The following is a 15449-nucleotide window of genomic DNA, read 5'->3' as shown; positions in this document are numbered from 1 at the left end:
GAGTCCGAGCTGCGTAGTGAGATCTTGCACCAAAAAAAAAAAAAAAAAAAAAAAAAAAAAAAGTTGAGATGTCATAAATGGTGCTGGGGGCTGAATCAGGACTATATTAGGCAAGACCTCTTCCACTGAGCTACACTTCCCACCCAAGAAATTAAAAAAGAAATATTCTACTGCTTTTTAGAAAGTTACTGCTGGGGAGATAGCTCAGTGACATAAGCACCTGCCCGGCAAGTGAAAGGTCCTGAGTTCTAGCCCCAGTACCGGAAAAAAAAAAAAAAAAAGAAAAGAAAAAAAGAAAGCTACTAATGACAATTTTTTTTTTCTTTTTTTGTGGGACCAGGGATTGAACTCAGGCCCTTGTGCTTGCCATAATGACAATTTTTTTTTTCATAATGACAAAATTTTAATGGGGGAATTCCCAGTTCTTCTTTGTAAAGTTAGGTTTAGCTAAAATGAACAGGTGAAGCCTACTCACTAGAATCAGAAAAGAAAATAATTGAGGCAAACAGGCTTTTGAATGATTGCCTATATAGTATGTTAAACTCTCTTATCTGTTCCTAATTTTTAAGTAAACTTTATTTATTTATTATTTATTTATTTATTTATTTATTTATTTATTTATTGTTGTTGTTGTTTTTGGTGGTACCAAGGATCAAACTCAGGACCTTGTGCTAGTAAACTTTAGAAGTATTCAATTAATAGCATTTCTTAAATTTGGGAAAATTTGATTTAAAGGGGAAAAAAGGAACCGTGTTCAATTATGAAAACGTTCTGCCCAGCATTCTAGAACACATGAATCATTTTAAATTTGAAAGAATCACAATTTCCTTAAACAGAAAGTCAACGCCAGTGTCTGAGATACAGCTCGGCAGCACGTTGCCTCCCTGGCAAGCGTGAGGTCTTGAGTTCAAGTCCCAGTTCCAAAAAACCCCACAAACAGAAAGACAGTTATTGCCTCATTACTGCAATACACTAAAGAAAGATTAAGGCACACTGGGGGGGTGGGGGATGAGATGACGGTAAATCAAGGCAGGAGTGGCATTTGTTCGGAATGAAAAGCTGCCCAGCCCAGTCCCTGGCGGCTCTTCTGAGACAGCACTTGTTCTCTGAAAGCGATAAATACCTCCTTCCCCCACAAGGTGAGCTGCATCTGGGAAGGTGGCAGCGGCACGCTTCCCTGCCCCGTTCAGCAGAAATGTCAGCGCCGGGGTGCTCCTCCCGTGCCTCCCCGCCCAAGCTCACCTGATGAGGACGCACTGGTTGTCCTGGCGCCTCCACAGGCAGCGGTAGCACTCGTTGGCGATGGCGAAGATGTGTGGCGGGAGCTCGCCCAGGTGGCACCTGCTGTAGCACTCCATGGTGGCGCCCTCGTACAGGTCGGCGATGGGCTGGTAGGGGTTCACCGAGGCGAGGATGGAGCCGATGTAGGTCTGCAAGCACACGGGCAGGGCACGGGACAGTGTTACATGGGCACCATGGCCAGGGGTCACCTGGGCAGAGCCGGGAGGGCCAGGTCAGCAATACCCAGGGGGGCACGCTGCGGGGACGGAGCTCTGCACATCTCTGTCCATGCTGTCCCAACCCCTCTGCGTGCACAGTCCTGCCATTCTGCAGAAATGAATGGAGCCTGGAGCTGGTGAGATGGCTCAGTGGTTTAAAGCACCTACTTAGAACAAGCTTAGCGAAGCATCAGGGACCGCGGTTCAATCCCCCAGCACCACATGCCAGCCAGCCCCGCCCCCTGGTGGGCTGAGCTGGCCACACACACATAAAATAAATAAACAAATACATCAATAAAATAAAGATTTAAAAAAAAATTAAAAAAAAGAAATGAATGGAGCCATTGCAAGCCAGCTTTTGGAGGAAAGATAAGCAGGAGACAGGAGCCCAGCCCCAAGTCCCCTTCCAGGCTGATCTCTTAATCCTATTCCCTTCCCAGGCACAAAGACCTGTGTGTGCCACTTGCTTCCCTCCTCCTGTGGCCATTATGAAACATCAGGCAGAAAAGGTGGCAGAGAGCAACAGAAGACTTGCTGTTCAGTGGGCGCAGTTTCTGCGGGGGATTTAGGAAAGCTCAGAGGTGGTCAGCAGCTGCAGGGCATGTTGTTGGACGAACGGTGACTTCAAACCAGAACAGCAAATGTTCCACTACACACAGCTAGCTACGTCTGCTTCTAGTAGCCGTGTGCTTTGTGAAGGGCTGTGGGAATTCACCTGCAGCTTAGGTGACAGTTTGCCTTTCTGGGACACACACAGGCCAGCAAATGTCCAACAAGACAGAAACTACAGTTTCCTAGGCTCAGTGCCCGGGCGCTCAGTGCTGACGGCTCTGGACTCTACTTCTGCAACCCGTGCTAGGTTTGGCTAGGTATCCAGACGCAGGCTCTGGATAGGCAAGTCCACAGGAAGGGAAGACTGGAGGATTTTAAGGACTGGGGAGGCAGGAATCGAGAGGCGCCTCACAGATACGGGCTTTCCATCTGAGGTGCCGAAGCCATTCGGGAACTAGGCAACGGCATTGGTTACGCAATGTTGTAAATGCATGACTCTCAGTAGAGGTGACGTCGAACACCCGCTGCAGCGAGTACTCTGCAGTGATTCATCTTCTGCTGAGTAGATTTTACTTCAAAAGTCCCTTAACAGGAGGCGGGGAGATGGCTCAGTAGAAAAAGCACTTCCCTGTCAAGCGCAGGGTCTGAGTTCAATCCCCGGTTCCACCAAAAAAAACAAAAGTCCCTTCACAGGTTTAGTCCTTTGGAAACCCCAACCGTCTGGAAGCCCACCTTTTCTGTCAGAGAACCTGAAGGAAGATTTAGCCAGAGGCAAAGACGGAGGCTGCGCCTTCTCCGGGTAAAGGAAAGCTTCCTACTGTTAAAGAAGGACGCCGTGTACCCCGTCAACACCTGACCACACCCATCCTGCGTGTCCTTCCACACTGACTCTCAGGAGAGGTGACGTCTCCTAAGGTGTGGGCACAGCACGCGTGGGGTGCAAGGCAAATCAGCAACGCTGGTTTGGACGCAGGAAGATGTTACTGGTGGCCATGGCTGGTGGGGCGGCCATCCCTAACTCCCTGTGACGTCCAGGTCCGGCTCTCAGAGATGGTGGGGACGGGCTGTGCAACTGTCGTCAGCTCAGCAAGGTGCCCCGGACAAAACCGGTCCCGTAAGAGTCCTACAGTGTCACGAAACTACAAGTTCCAAATACTGTAACTGTTGCTAATGGCTGATGTGCTGCTTCATGTGAGAAAGCCTTGATTTTTCCATTCTGATGGAAAACTTGTAGGGGAACAACTCATGTTCCTGTGTCCTTAAACTAAGGTTCACAGGGCTGACTTTTCTCCAGGATTTTTGGTCTCATTCAGACTCTAGAAAAAATGCTTCCCACTAGCAAACGAGGCCCACTTTCATTATCTTGTAATCTACACCCAAGTGGCCCCAGGCTTCGCAGCCTCCTACTTCCAGCTCCTGCTGCTGGCTTTATTCACCCCTTCTCACCTCTCCTGTGGCCAAGGGGACAGGGAGGGAGGGGGCTGGCTCTGAAGCACCCCCGGAATCCGCACTGAAGCCTGGCCCCGACCCCTGGCCTGTGGGTACTGCAAGTGTCCACTCTAGACCTGACTTCGTGAAGACGACAAGCCAGCTCTGGTTTCACCTTTTGGAGCCACCAGGCAATGCACCCAATGGGGGAAAAGCTTTGAAGGCACTTTGCATTTCAACACATTTAGAACTTGTCACCGTTTAGGGTAGGCATAGCTCTGAGGTGGAACACTTGCCCAGCAACAGGAAGGCTCCGGCGGCGGGCGCAGTCCTCAGCACTAGGGGGTAAAGGACAACTGTTCTCCTTTTAAGGAAAGTTAGATCAAGCCTGTGAGGATTGTAAAGCTATACTCCAACAGGACTCTACAAGTGCAGATGCAGCGTTAGGGTCCGCCCCTCTTTTTGATGGGGCGTCCAACATTCATATTCTGAGAAGACAAATAACACTTTAAAAATAGCTAAGATGTCCAATTTTATGTAAGGTATATTTTGCTACAACTAAAACCTTTTTGGTTTTAAAAAAAAAATACATGGATCTCTCTGCAAAGAGAGCTCTGAAAAGAAGCGCAAGGCATAAGCATTAGGTAAAGTGTTAGTGTATATACCTTTAAATTTTAATTCAGAGAAACAAAGACGTTCTAGGGACAAATTATAGACCATTTAGGGAAAGAACAAGAGACATTAAGAATTTCTGCAGAAGGAACTAATCTTATTAGAGTTCCAACAATCAATAAAAAATACAGTGTGCCATGGGTGGCGGTAAGCCAACAAATGCACTGCTGCATGCCAACAGGGACGCAGGGTGCCCGACCTAATTTGAGCCAAAATCCAATCATCTGAAACTTGTTTTTTACAAACAAAAAACAAAACAAAGTGAGGGAAATGTAAAATGTGCATCTGTCTAGCATGGAGTCTGTTTGCTGTTTTTTTCTCTTTTGGCCGACTCAGCCCATCCTGAGGGTAAGGCTGGTGCTGCACGTGGTGCCAGGGATCGAACCACAGTCCCCTGTGGCTGCCTAAGCAGGCGCTTAGACCACGAGCTAGCTTGCTGGCCCCTGTTATGTCTTTTGAGGAAGGGTCTTGTAGTTCAGGGTGGCCTTGAATTCACTACAAAGCCTAGCCTGGCCTCAAACTCAAACTCACCATGGTAAGCCTCCTGCCTCAGCCTCCCAAGTGCTGGGATTACACGTGTGCATCACCACACCTGGCTTGCATTTTTAAAAAAACTGTTATAAGAAATCTTATCTCCATAATTAAAATGTCAGGCTAGGACACAGCTCAGTGGTCCAGCAACTGCCTGGCATGCACCAGGCCCTGGATTCCAGTCCCAGCTCTGCCAAGATCAAAGGTAATAAAATGCCTCCCTCCCAGCAGCAAGTGCCAAGGACAAAGAAAGCTCTCGCAGAGGCACACACAGCTTCACTTTCTCACCTCGGCATAGCCCACATCACTTCACTGTTCGCTCTCATCACCAGAAACTCCTTCCCTCATGACAGTGAAATGCACATGGTATTTTGCCAGCCGATGCCTGGACAGCTGTGCCCACCCTCTGTGCTCAGGTGCTGACTCAGCAGAGGTAACTACGGGCACGCAGGTGTGCGAGGCTGCCTTTGGCCTGCTCCACAGCAGCACTCAGTCCAGCCGGGTCCTATGTCCGCGCCGTGGGCTCCACTCTCCATGCCTGCGCTGTGAGGCCTCGCCTTGCTGTGACCCCATCTCTACCCACCCTCCTTCCCCTGAGATCCCCACAGCTGCCAGTCCATCCAGTCTTCACAAGGTGCCGTGTGGTCCTAAGTCCTCAGGGACCACGGCCAGGTGGCACATCATAAAGTTTCACACAGTGCACAGGTGGCATACACAACATGGTCACCTTGGTAAATGTCCACATGTTCACATGAGGACAACGCTGTCATTCTACTGCCAGGTGACAGGTTACCAATGGGTTGTTGCTACTGGGCTCTCTGTGCACATGGGCCCAAGGCTCCTTCCTAATATGCCAAAGCCAAAGTATGACATGAACAGCGGCCACAGTGACAGCTCATGACAGTAGAGTCAGGAAGGACAAATGGCAGTATTTGAAATTCTGGTTCTCCAGCAAAGGGAGTTATGGTTGAAGACACTGCCTTCCCCTGCTCCCCTCAACACGGCCCTCTTCCTGTTGCACCTCGGATTCCGTCACTAAGACGCTGGACGCCGGGGTAGGAGGGGCTGAGCTAGGCCAGCTCCATGCATCACGGAAGTAGAGAAACAGCAGCTGGGAAAAGACAGCCCTGCGGCGGGCATCAGGCCAGGCGGCGACAGCGCTCTGAGCTGCAGCGGCGGGCAGCATTCGCCGTGCGCGCCTGTCACTGCGCACTCCATAAGGAGGTATTATACCTGCTCCAAAAGCAGCCACAGTGACTCCGGGCAGCTTAGGCCTGTGGACACACACCACTCCCAAGGGTGAGGAGGGCTAGGTATGCTGTCCTCGCTCCGGATTCCAGATGCCGCCAGAGTAAATAGCCTGGTCATCCTAACGGCTGTTCAGAAATAGAAAGTACATCCTACTTTGAAGCACATAATTTTTTTTTCTTTGCCAGTAAAATTCCACGTAACTCACCAAAAAATATATTTCCTTGCCCATTTTAATAATCTGGAACAGCTGTGGTACATGGATACTTAAAAGTGTCTGGGAAAAGCACTGTGTTTCGTCCACTAAAATCTACCAATTCAAGTTTTGCAAAAGATGTAAGATTATGATATCAACGTCTAACCCACTCACCATGTGAAAGTGTAACTTGATTTCACTGTGTACATATACCAAAAACATCATGTTATATATCTTAAATATTTGCAGTATAACTTTTAAGTATGAGCTGGGTGTAGTGGCACATGCCTGTCATCTCTGCACTCAGGAGGCTGAGGCAGGAGGACCATGGTGAGTTCGAGGCCAGCCTGGGCTACATGGTAAGTTGAAGACTGGCCTGAACTGCACAGCAAGATCCTGTTCAAAATAAGAAAAAAAACACGTGAATAAGGAAACTTGTCATGAGCTAGAGGCCTCAGACGCGGCGTGCTCCCAGATACGGAGGAACCCTTGCTCCCAGCAGGACGGCAGAGCTCCGCCACGGGACTGCTGCTCCGGACAGCGTGGCTGGGCCACGTGGGAAGACGAGCTCCTCAGTGCGCTGTGCAGCCTGTCTGGGCCTCAGGTGCTGGCCAACGACGAGCCGTGCCCGTCTACTCCTGCCAGGCGCCTGAGACCACAGCTTCCTGCGAGAGGGGCTGAACCATGCTGGCAAGATCGGTTACTTCAGGTCGGCGCCACGGGAGACAGGACGTCTGCGCAGGCAGGAGTGCCAGCCGTGGGACTCAGGCTTCAGCTGTGTCTCCCAGCCACCAGTGCCGCCCTCGCTTCCCTCACCACGCCAGCTGACAGGGCGGTGATGTATTTCCTACGTCTTTACACCGGGACAACTCCAGCTTTAGGTGTAGACCTGTGTCAGCCGTGGTCCACAGGCCGCTACCCTGAGCGCCCGGCAGAGGACTGGTGCTCGCTCTCACCACACCTGCTTCTTCCCACAGAGGCATACAGAGGCAACGGGCACAAGGTCATCTGACCACGTGATCTCACTGTCCCGCAGAAATTCAGCCTGCTTGCCCAGCAAACCCAGTTAGGTGCTTGGGCTTTGCTTCTTTGACTATGGCTCCCCCTCAGCTGGGATTCCACTGTTTCCTGACTGGTTTGTTTGTCACCTGTCCCCCTGACCTACCCAACACCCCACGGCTGGAGTGTATTTTTCCAAAACTCGTGTTTAAAGGTGTCCCCTACGGTTTTTACGAGCTGACTCAAGGTCATTAACTTGCGTGCAACACCTGTCCCATCCGCTCCTGGTCGCCCTGCCACCCAGCATCATGCAGCCTCTGTCCTGAATGTCTGTCCCAAATAACAGCGTCATGTTAGTCTGAGCCTCTGCACATGCTGAGCCGCCACCACGGAGTCACCCTCCACTCGGGCAACTCAAACTCATGCAGCTAATTTGCCATTTCAGATCATTTCCTGGCCCACTTCTTATTCTGACATGCGTTCTCTGTCACACTCACTGTCCCTGGGGGCTGCTGCCAAGGGCTTGCTGTCTTCTGTCCTTGGCCACTCAAGTAAATACCACACAATCTGACTACCACCAGTCTACCAAATACATCCACAGCTTCATCCTCTCCTAGTGTTCTACGTCTACTGCCTTGGTCCAAGCAAACACTGAAAAACGTTTTAAGAGAATCTTTAAAAACACGCAGCATTCAAGTATGCTGAAAACAAGCCAAACATCATAATGCATAGCTCCTGAAGTCAGCCAGCTCTCTAATGCAGGAGTATTGGCACTTACATTTTATTGAAATTAGCTCTGGACTCAAATTCTCTCCTGCTGAAAGGGATCTGGCCAAAGGGGACACAGGGTGTTCAGAAAAGCAAAGCTCCCAACTGCCACATCCCATGCTGACGTGGAAGTGACCACTCAAGAGCATGAATGTTTGGTAAGGTTTAAACACACATATAGTCAGACAGATGGCTACAATTATCTTCTGGCAAAACAAGTCTTGATTTCATGGGGGAGGGAAAAAAAGCCAAAAACCCAAGAACTCCTGTCAGACCGCACTGTATTCAGCTATTGCTGGTTTTGTCACTTGCTGAGCAAGGAGCCAGCGGGACGCGGGGCCATTCGGAATCCCGGAGGGCACATTGTTTCTTGACCCTAGTCTTGAAAAAGGGTAGAAATGGCCCGAAGGAGTTTACTTTGGGAAGACTCCACCCAGGAGGAAGAACACAGACCGAGATCTGCAAGTGTAAGCAACAGAGCGCTCCAGGAGCAGCTGGCCCAGGCTCCACGTGGCAAGAGGCCCGCCTTCCTCCCACAGGTGGACAAATCAGTGGGTCCTCAACCGCAGTGCTTCGCAGAAGCAGGCTTCAGAGTGAATTTGGGAACAACACCAGACACATTTACAGATGCGGGCTGGAGCAACACCCAACCACAGGGGATATTTCGGCAACACCTAAAAATACATCCGCTTCCACGCGGCTTTTGTGCTAACAGAGCACGTGTCTTCCGATGCGGCCTCGCTTCTCAAAATGGGCTGCTTTGATTCTGAGCTCTGCATTTTTTGTTCAGCAAGACCAACAAGCTCCCTGACGGGCTGGGTGGAACGCAGGCCGGCCTCCACCCTCCACACCATAATTGCAGGGGCTCCAACGGTCCCCGCAGCTGCCCGTGATGTGGTTTCCAACCATTCCTTGGCGGCTGGGAGTGGAGTTGACTCTGCACTTGGCCCGGCCCACACACTATGGGGCAATGTGCGTCTCCTCTGTGTGGTTACCAGCCAACCTGTCACTCCCAGGGCTCGGCACCCCTAGGATCCGAACAGGGGCTGCCTTCTGTGTAACAGAAACACCATGTGCTGTCGTCAACCCTGTCTAGGTGCCACACGCAGAAGCTGAGATGCTCCAGGCTCCAGGGAACACAGCAGGACGTGAGCCAAAACACGATGGCATCTACGCCGTCAGTCCCACGCCCTCTAGATTCCCTTTATGGAAGGAGGGCCCCAACCGTGGCACTGCTGCCTGGACATCACTGGTGTCCCCTGGCCTATCCATGGCAACAGAAGCTGTCTGCAGAACACTCTAGGCTTTCTAACCCGCCCGCCTAGCCCCTCTAATCCTCAACACATCCCACAAGCTCCTGATTCCACAAGCACGTGCAACTGGCACTTCCCTACCTTCTAGTGTGGGGTCCCCAGCCCCGTAGCCAACATCTCTGTATACAGCAGGAGGCCCCTCCGGCTCCCAACATCACTGCTGCCCCCACCCCACTCTGCAGCGAGCTCAGTCTCCTTCCCATCCCTTGCACTTCCCTTTCCCCTCTCCCTTCTGCCCTTGCCGCCTCCCTCCCCCGACACTGGGGACTGAACCCAGGGCCAATTTTCCTTTTGGCCCTCAGGCTCGCTACATTACTCCGAGCGCGCTTGGATTACAGGTGTACGCCACGGTGCCCAGCAGAAATTCAGGCTCCTGTGCAGACAGTCCCTTCCCGTCTCTTGCCGGCCCTGTCCTTAAGGGCTTTGGGAACTGGAGTGGGTTAGGGGGCTGCCAGGCAAAAGTGGCCTGTCACTGGAAGCGCACTGGCCAGGGGCGCAGGGTGGCGGCCAAGGTCTGAGGGCTTTGAAGACAGGCTCCAACCAAGCCTGTTAGCTCCTGTGACCTGCCACTCGGCAGGACTGTCTTCAGTTGTGTAAGACCTCAGCGGTGCGCTGGCCTCCATCCTGTGTCCCTGCTACAGTACAAGCTCTGAGGCTGGGGAACGTGCTGTCTGCTCTGTCACATCCTCTGAGCAGGGCGCCACTGTCCAGGCGGTGCTTTCTGCACAACACCTGCTGGCATGAGGTGAATGGCTGCGCAAACAGCCATGGAAGGTTCTAGTCTATTTCAAAACAGTCCTGCCCCACTAGGGGAGAACAACATCTGACCTCTAAAATAAAATGAATTATTAAAAAACTGAACAGCCTGAGAGACTAAACTGTTCCTCAGTAGATCTGTGGAGGACTTTAGTGAAGAACAGTGAGGCTCCCCTCTGATGTTCAGTCTGAGTTTGGTCTTTTTATTGTTCTTGACCCTCACTTCAATGGACGACCCTAAGAGCTATGGGAAAGAAGGGTTCTGCTAAAGTCCTCAGAAAGAATGGCCCTCGCTATGGCTTATATCTAGGTGTCCCCCCAAAGCCTCATGGAAGCCTCACTGATGAGCTTGTGGCTAAATGTGACGTGGGGGAAGGTGAAGTCTGACTGGACCAGGTGACCTCTGCGGGCCTGGCCTGGAAGGTCCGTCTCCTTCCTCCTCCCTCGATCTCCCTGCTTCCTGCTGCCAAGCCACGGGCCGCTTCTCCTCTGCCGTGCCCCTCTGATGTTCATGCCTTCAAGGCAGACAGCCGTGGCCTAAAACCTGTACAAACTGTGAACTAAAATTACCTTTTCCTCCTTTAACTCATTCACCATTGGGCTGTCTGTGCATAACACTGTCTCTGCCTCACGCAGTGGCTTGTGCCACCTGATGGGACATTCATGCATGGGCCACTAGTGGTCCTAGCCAGGGGGAACGTGTTAACTTGTGGAAACGTGGGTGTTACCCTCCAGTGGTAACAGCCCTGCAGTGAGAGCCAGTGAAAAGATAAGGACTCAGCCCAACAGATGCAGTCGGCTGACCTTGGCCACTAAGCAGCAGCAGCAGCAGGGGGTGCCGCCTCCGGGGAGAAGCAGTCCCGAGGACTCCTTGAGTTCAGCCTGGGAGACCCTTCTCAGGCTTCTGACCCATACACCCTGAGAGAATACACATGTTACTTAAAGCTCCTGCATCTGTGGAACACGACATCAACATTAAGACAGTGAATGCAACACCTCTGGCAATATTCAAGTACTACATGGGGCTGGGGAGATGGCTCAGTGGAATAAGCGCTTCCCTGGCAAGCGGAAGGACCTAAGTTCAACCCCCAGTTCGGGGGGGGGGGGCGGAATTCAAGTACTACTGTTTTTTGTTTTTTTTTTTGGTGGAACCGGGGATTGAACTCAGGCCTTGCGCTTGCCAGGGAAGCACTTATTCCACTGAGCCATCTCCCCGGCTCCTACTGGTTTTCTAAAATCTTTCAATGGTACAGATAGGAACTGCTCAGAGCTGGGCACAAGGATGGAAAAGGTGGCTTTTGGGACAATGGCACTTCTGTCTGCATGTGAGCAGCCCAGCAGGTACCGCCTCCCCCTCAAACAACTGCAGTGGGAATAAGAAAATCACAGAGGCTGCTTTCTGGGTAATAATGCAATTAAGTCTCAAAACCAAGGCATATAAGAGCACAACTAACTGAACTGAACTGCAGATTAGATGCACAAAAATCCTGTGTTTTTCCTCAAAAGACAGAAAAGAGACCTCTACTCCAGGAAACAGGACCAAGATCCTATTCAGGGGATTTATTGAGCAATTTTGCTATCAGGTTTAACATCATTATCATGGAAGAAGCAAAAGAGAGAAAAAAGTTAAACAGCTCTGTCTTTCAAAGCTCATGGTAAACTTTTCCTTCTAATTGACTTTTTTTTTTTTTTTTTTTTCCTATTGAAAATGTGTGACAAGAACTTAGGCCTCTTCCTTCAAATAGAAGAATACGAGTTCGGGAGAGACTGCGTGCGACATGCTTGCAGAACTAGCTTTGTACACGAGTACCGCCAGAGTCGGTGCTTTGTGATGCATGTGGCATTCGTGTTAGTAATGCACGCTGCCGGACAGCCTGGCCACACCACGTGAGCGTGCATTCGGCGTGGCGGGATCGTCCGGGTGGGCGCGCAGCTCCCTGGTCATCTGTGAAAGGACCTTGAGACGGGAACAAAGAAACAAACACCTGCCTACCCGCAGGCAGGCTGCAGAGCCCACAGCCACTTTGCACAAACCTGCACAAACCCTGCCTTTGCTGCAGAGCATGTGGAAACCATTTTAATCTAAAGACCCAGCGTGATCATGCTTGGCAAGTCCGAGGACTACAACACGATCAGGTTTCCTTAGACAGGGCTGTTTGAAAACATTTGGCAAACATTAGGTCAAGCTGACAGAAATGACGCTTTTATAATGTGAAAGAAGGGCAAATAGACGCACTGCTTCCAAGCTGGCGTAAACGAAGTATTAAACCCACGAGCGGCTGCCCCTCCGCTCCCACTCTCTTCTGCGCGTGAGGTGAAGACGCCAGAGGGACCACATGTGGAGACAATGGGGGGACCTGAGGTGGAGACAATGGGGGGACCAAGGCACACAGGAGGGACCCGAAGCACAGACATGAGAGGGACCCGGCTCCAAGTGCCCAGGTTTCCGCCAGCCCTCACTCAACATTTGCAAGGTTATTGTCATTAGCATCAGGTTCTTCAAAACTCTGGCAAAATTAAAAACAACTCCTAAAGAACACCACTCACTAAAGATGGGGCTTGTAAAAGTACTTTTATTTAGATATTAAAAAAAAAGATGGAGCTGGGAGATGGCTCCGTAGAATAAGCGCTTGCCTGGCAAGTGCGAGGCCCTGAGTTCAATCCCCTGTTCCGCAAAACAAACAAACAAACAAACAAACAAACAAACAAACTGTAAATTTGAACTTGACAAGAAAACCAATGATGTGGAAGTCGCTGCCCCCGGTTCACTGTGCATACTCGCCAACAGGTCAGGATGAAATGCGTAAGTCGACTGACCGTGATGGGCAATGGCATCGCTATGTATTATTTTTTATTTTATTTTATTTTTGCGGAACTGGGGATTGAACTCAGACCCTTGCACTTGCCAGGGAAGCGCTTATTCTACGGAGCCATCCCTCCAGCACCCACCCCTTTTTTTTCAAGGTCAGTTCTTTCTATGTAGTCCAGATTGGCCTGGACCTCAAAATCATCCTGCCTCAGTCTCTCAAATGCTAGGATTACAGATGTACACCACCACACCCAGCTAGCAGAAGTGATTTTGAGGGGGGAAAAGAAGGGAAGTAAAATTGCATGAGACACAGAAATCAAGAAAAAAAGAAGGAAGCTTCAGCTCTGCTAGCTGACCTTTCCTCCAACCCCTAACCCTGTAACTGGGGAAGGCAGGCAGCTCCGGGTGGTGTCCAACAAGATCCGAGAAGCGGATGCACAAGGAAAGCAGAGCCGGGCGTGAAAGCCCAGGCCTGGAATGCCAGCACTGGGGAGGCTGAGTCAGGAGCATCGCTGCGAGTTCAAGGCCAGCCTGGGGTGCACAGTGAATCCCAGGCCACCCTGCACTACGTAGTGTGGCCCTGACTCAAAAAGGCACAAAGCAAAAAGCAGCCAGCAGACAGATTCCCCAGATGTGCAGAAAGAAGACTTTCTGCAGACGGTACTACTCTCACCAGGCACCAAACGCTGGACGATGGCTCACGGGATCAAGACCCTAACCCGAGGGACAGGGTGCTAGAGCGCTGCTCGGAAGCACGACATCTGAGAAGAGTGCCTCTGTGAGGAGCTGGGGGTGGGGGTGACTCACATAGATCTGGTTTCTCTTGTAGCGCTGGAACAGGTTGTGCATGATGGAGCCGGCGTGCAGCTCAGCCAGGGCAGCCATGTCGTCCACACCCTCCTCGTGCGAGGGGTGCATCGCTGTCACCTTCTGCTGGGTGATGGTGCTCTGCTTGTACGTGAAGACCTGCAGGGGGAGAGGAACTGGGTGTTCAGTCGCCAGTGAGTGGCTCTCTGCGCTTCCCAAGCTGACTGCACAGAGCAAAAAGTACCCTGCACGGAGGTCATGGTGGTGCACGCCTACAATCCCAGCACTCGGGGCAGAGGTGGGAGGACTGCTGCAAGTTCAAGGCCAGCCTGGGCTACACAGTGAGACCCTGTGCCAAAAACACAATTTTTTTTTCTTCTATATTTTAGGGAAGGGTCTACAGGTTGTTCAGGGTCTCACTACAAGATCAGACTCGTAGTGATCCTCCTGTTTACAGCCTCCTAAGTGCTGGGATTACAGGCGCACGCCACCACACCGTCTCGCTGTCTCAGCGTGCCTGGCGGGCGGGGTTGGTATGGCAGGCCCAGAAATCGAATCCCTAGTACCTGCACCTGCTCACAGGTGCTTTAATCTGCTGAGCTATTTGGCCCTTCAAAAAATAAATTTAATAAAACCCACTGCAAATACCTTTTTCATTTTTTTAATGTCACCTCTATATTTCTAAAGGAAGCCACTGTTTTGATAGTTTCTATTAGGTGTTCCTGAAAGTCATCTGTCCAAGTACAAACCAACCTCTAGAGTTACAGAAATTACAAAATTATAGCTCACTTGTCTACATATTTCTCCAACTGATACAAATTAATAACCATTGTAAAACTGGCTACAGTTTTAGAGAATAACTTCAGATTCCCTACACAATGTTCCATATTGGATCATAGAATAACTTCAAAGCTTCATAGCAAAGGTCTTCAATGTAAGTATTATATAATTTAAGTAGCACTTTAAGTATTTTATAATTCATATTCATCACATCAGTATTCTATATATCTGTTCAAAGACAGGAACGCGCCCTTGTATCAGTATATAGAAAATACCCTTGATTGGCTGGGCGTGGTGGTGCACGCTTGTAATTCCAGCACTTGGAGGGCAGAGGCAAGAGGCTGTGCACAAGGTTGAGGCCATTTGGGTTCAAGTCCAGCCTGAACTACAGAGTGAAACCGTAAGTGAGGGAGAGGGGTAGGGGGAGAGAGGGAGGGGAAAGGAGGAAGGGGAGAGGGGGAGGGAGAGGGAGAGGGAGAGAGGGAGAGAAAGAGAGAACCCTTTGATACTATTCCTTTTTGACCTATACATGGCAGTTTTAAGCAACACATCCATCCTCAGATTCATAATAAATTGGTTCCTTCATTTACATGACAGCCAATATCTCTGAGAATTCCAAGCCACAGCGATGTTGCTACACATACGTAAAGCGACTGGTCTGGGAGGACTGCTCCTGGAGTTGACTTAGTGATCTTTTATTACAGTTGCTTGACACAGGATTAGGCATAGCAAGTCAAGCTCCATCAGTTGACCAAAATCTCACCATACAAACACATAAAGTAAAGCGCCCTTTTTTGGCGGTACCCAAGGTGGACTCAGGGCCTCCTGCAGGGCAGCCCGCGCTCTTCCACTGAGTCCCTGCCCCTACTCTCAGTAGCTCTTGGGTTGCAATCAACCTTGGAATGACACAAAAATGTCAAGAAGTTAAAAATAAAAACCAAGTGTGCCAGTAACAGGAAAAACACGCAGTCTTCACACACACAGACTTGACAAATACACACAACAGTCTTCCAGAATAATCCTTGCAGAGCTTTTTGACTGGGGACTCTATTTTTAACTATCAGCCAGCTGCCTGCACGGTAATAAAGATA

At 50.4% G+C, this 15449-nt stretch overlaps 1 protein-coding gene across 1 annotated transcript in view; it reads right to left on the bottom strand.

The window, feature by feature from the left end:
- Myo10 (myosin X) overlaps nt 1-15449 on the bottom strand; it is a 237948-nt gene that overhangs the window by 123476 nt on the left and 99023 nt on the right. Inside the window, exons 3-4 of the mRNA XM_023704945.1 lie at nt 13579-13737; nt 1243-1430 (exon numbers count right to left, since the gene is read on the bottom strand). Of these exons, the coding sequence (XP_023560713.1) occupies nt 1243-1430; nt 13579-13737 (347 nt within the window). The remainder of the gene's footprint in view (nt 1-1242; nt 1431-13578; nt 13738-15449) is intronic.

The sequence above is a fragment of the Octodon degus genome, unplaced genomic scaffold (genome assembly GCF_000260255.1).
Source record: "Octodon degus isolate 3935 unplaced genomic scaffold, OctDeg1.0 scaffold00207, whole genome shotgun sequence".
Taxonomy (NCBI): Eukaryota; Metazoa; Chordata; class Mammalia; order Rodentia; family Octodontidae; genus Octodon; species Octodon degus.
This window is presented reverse-complemented; position numbering and strand designations above follow the sequence as displayed.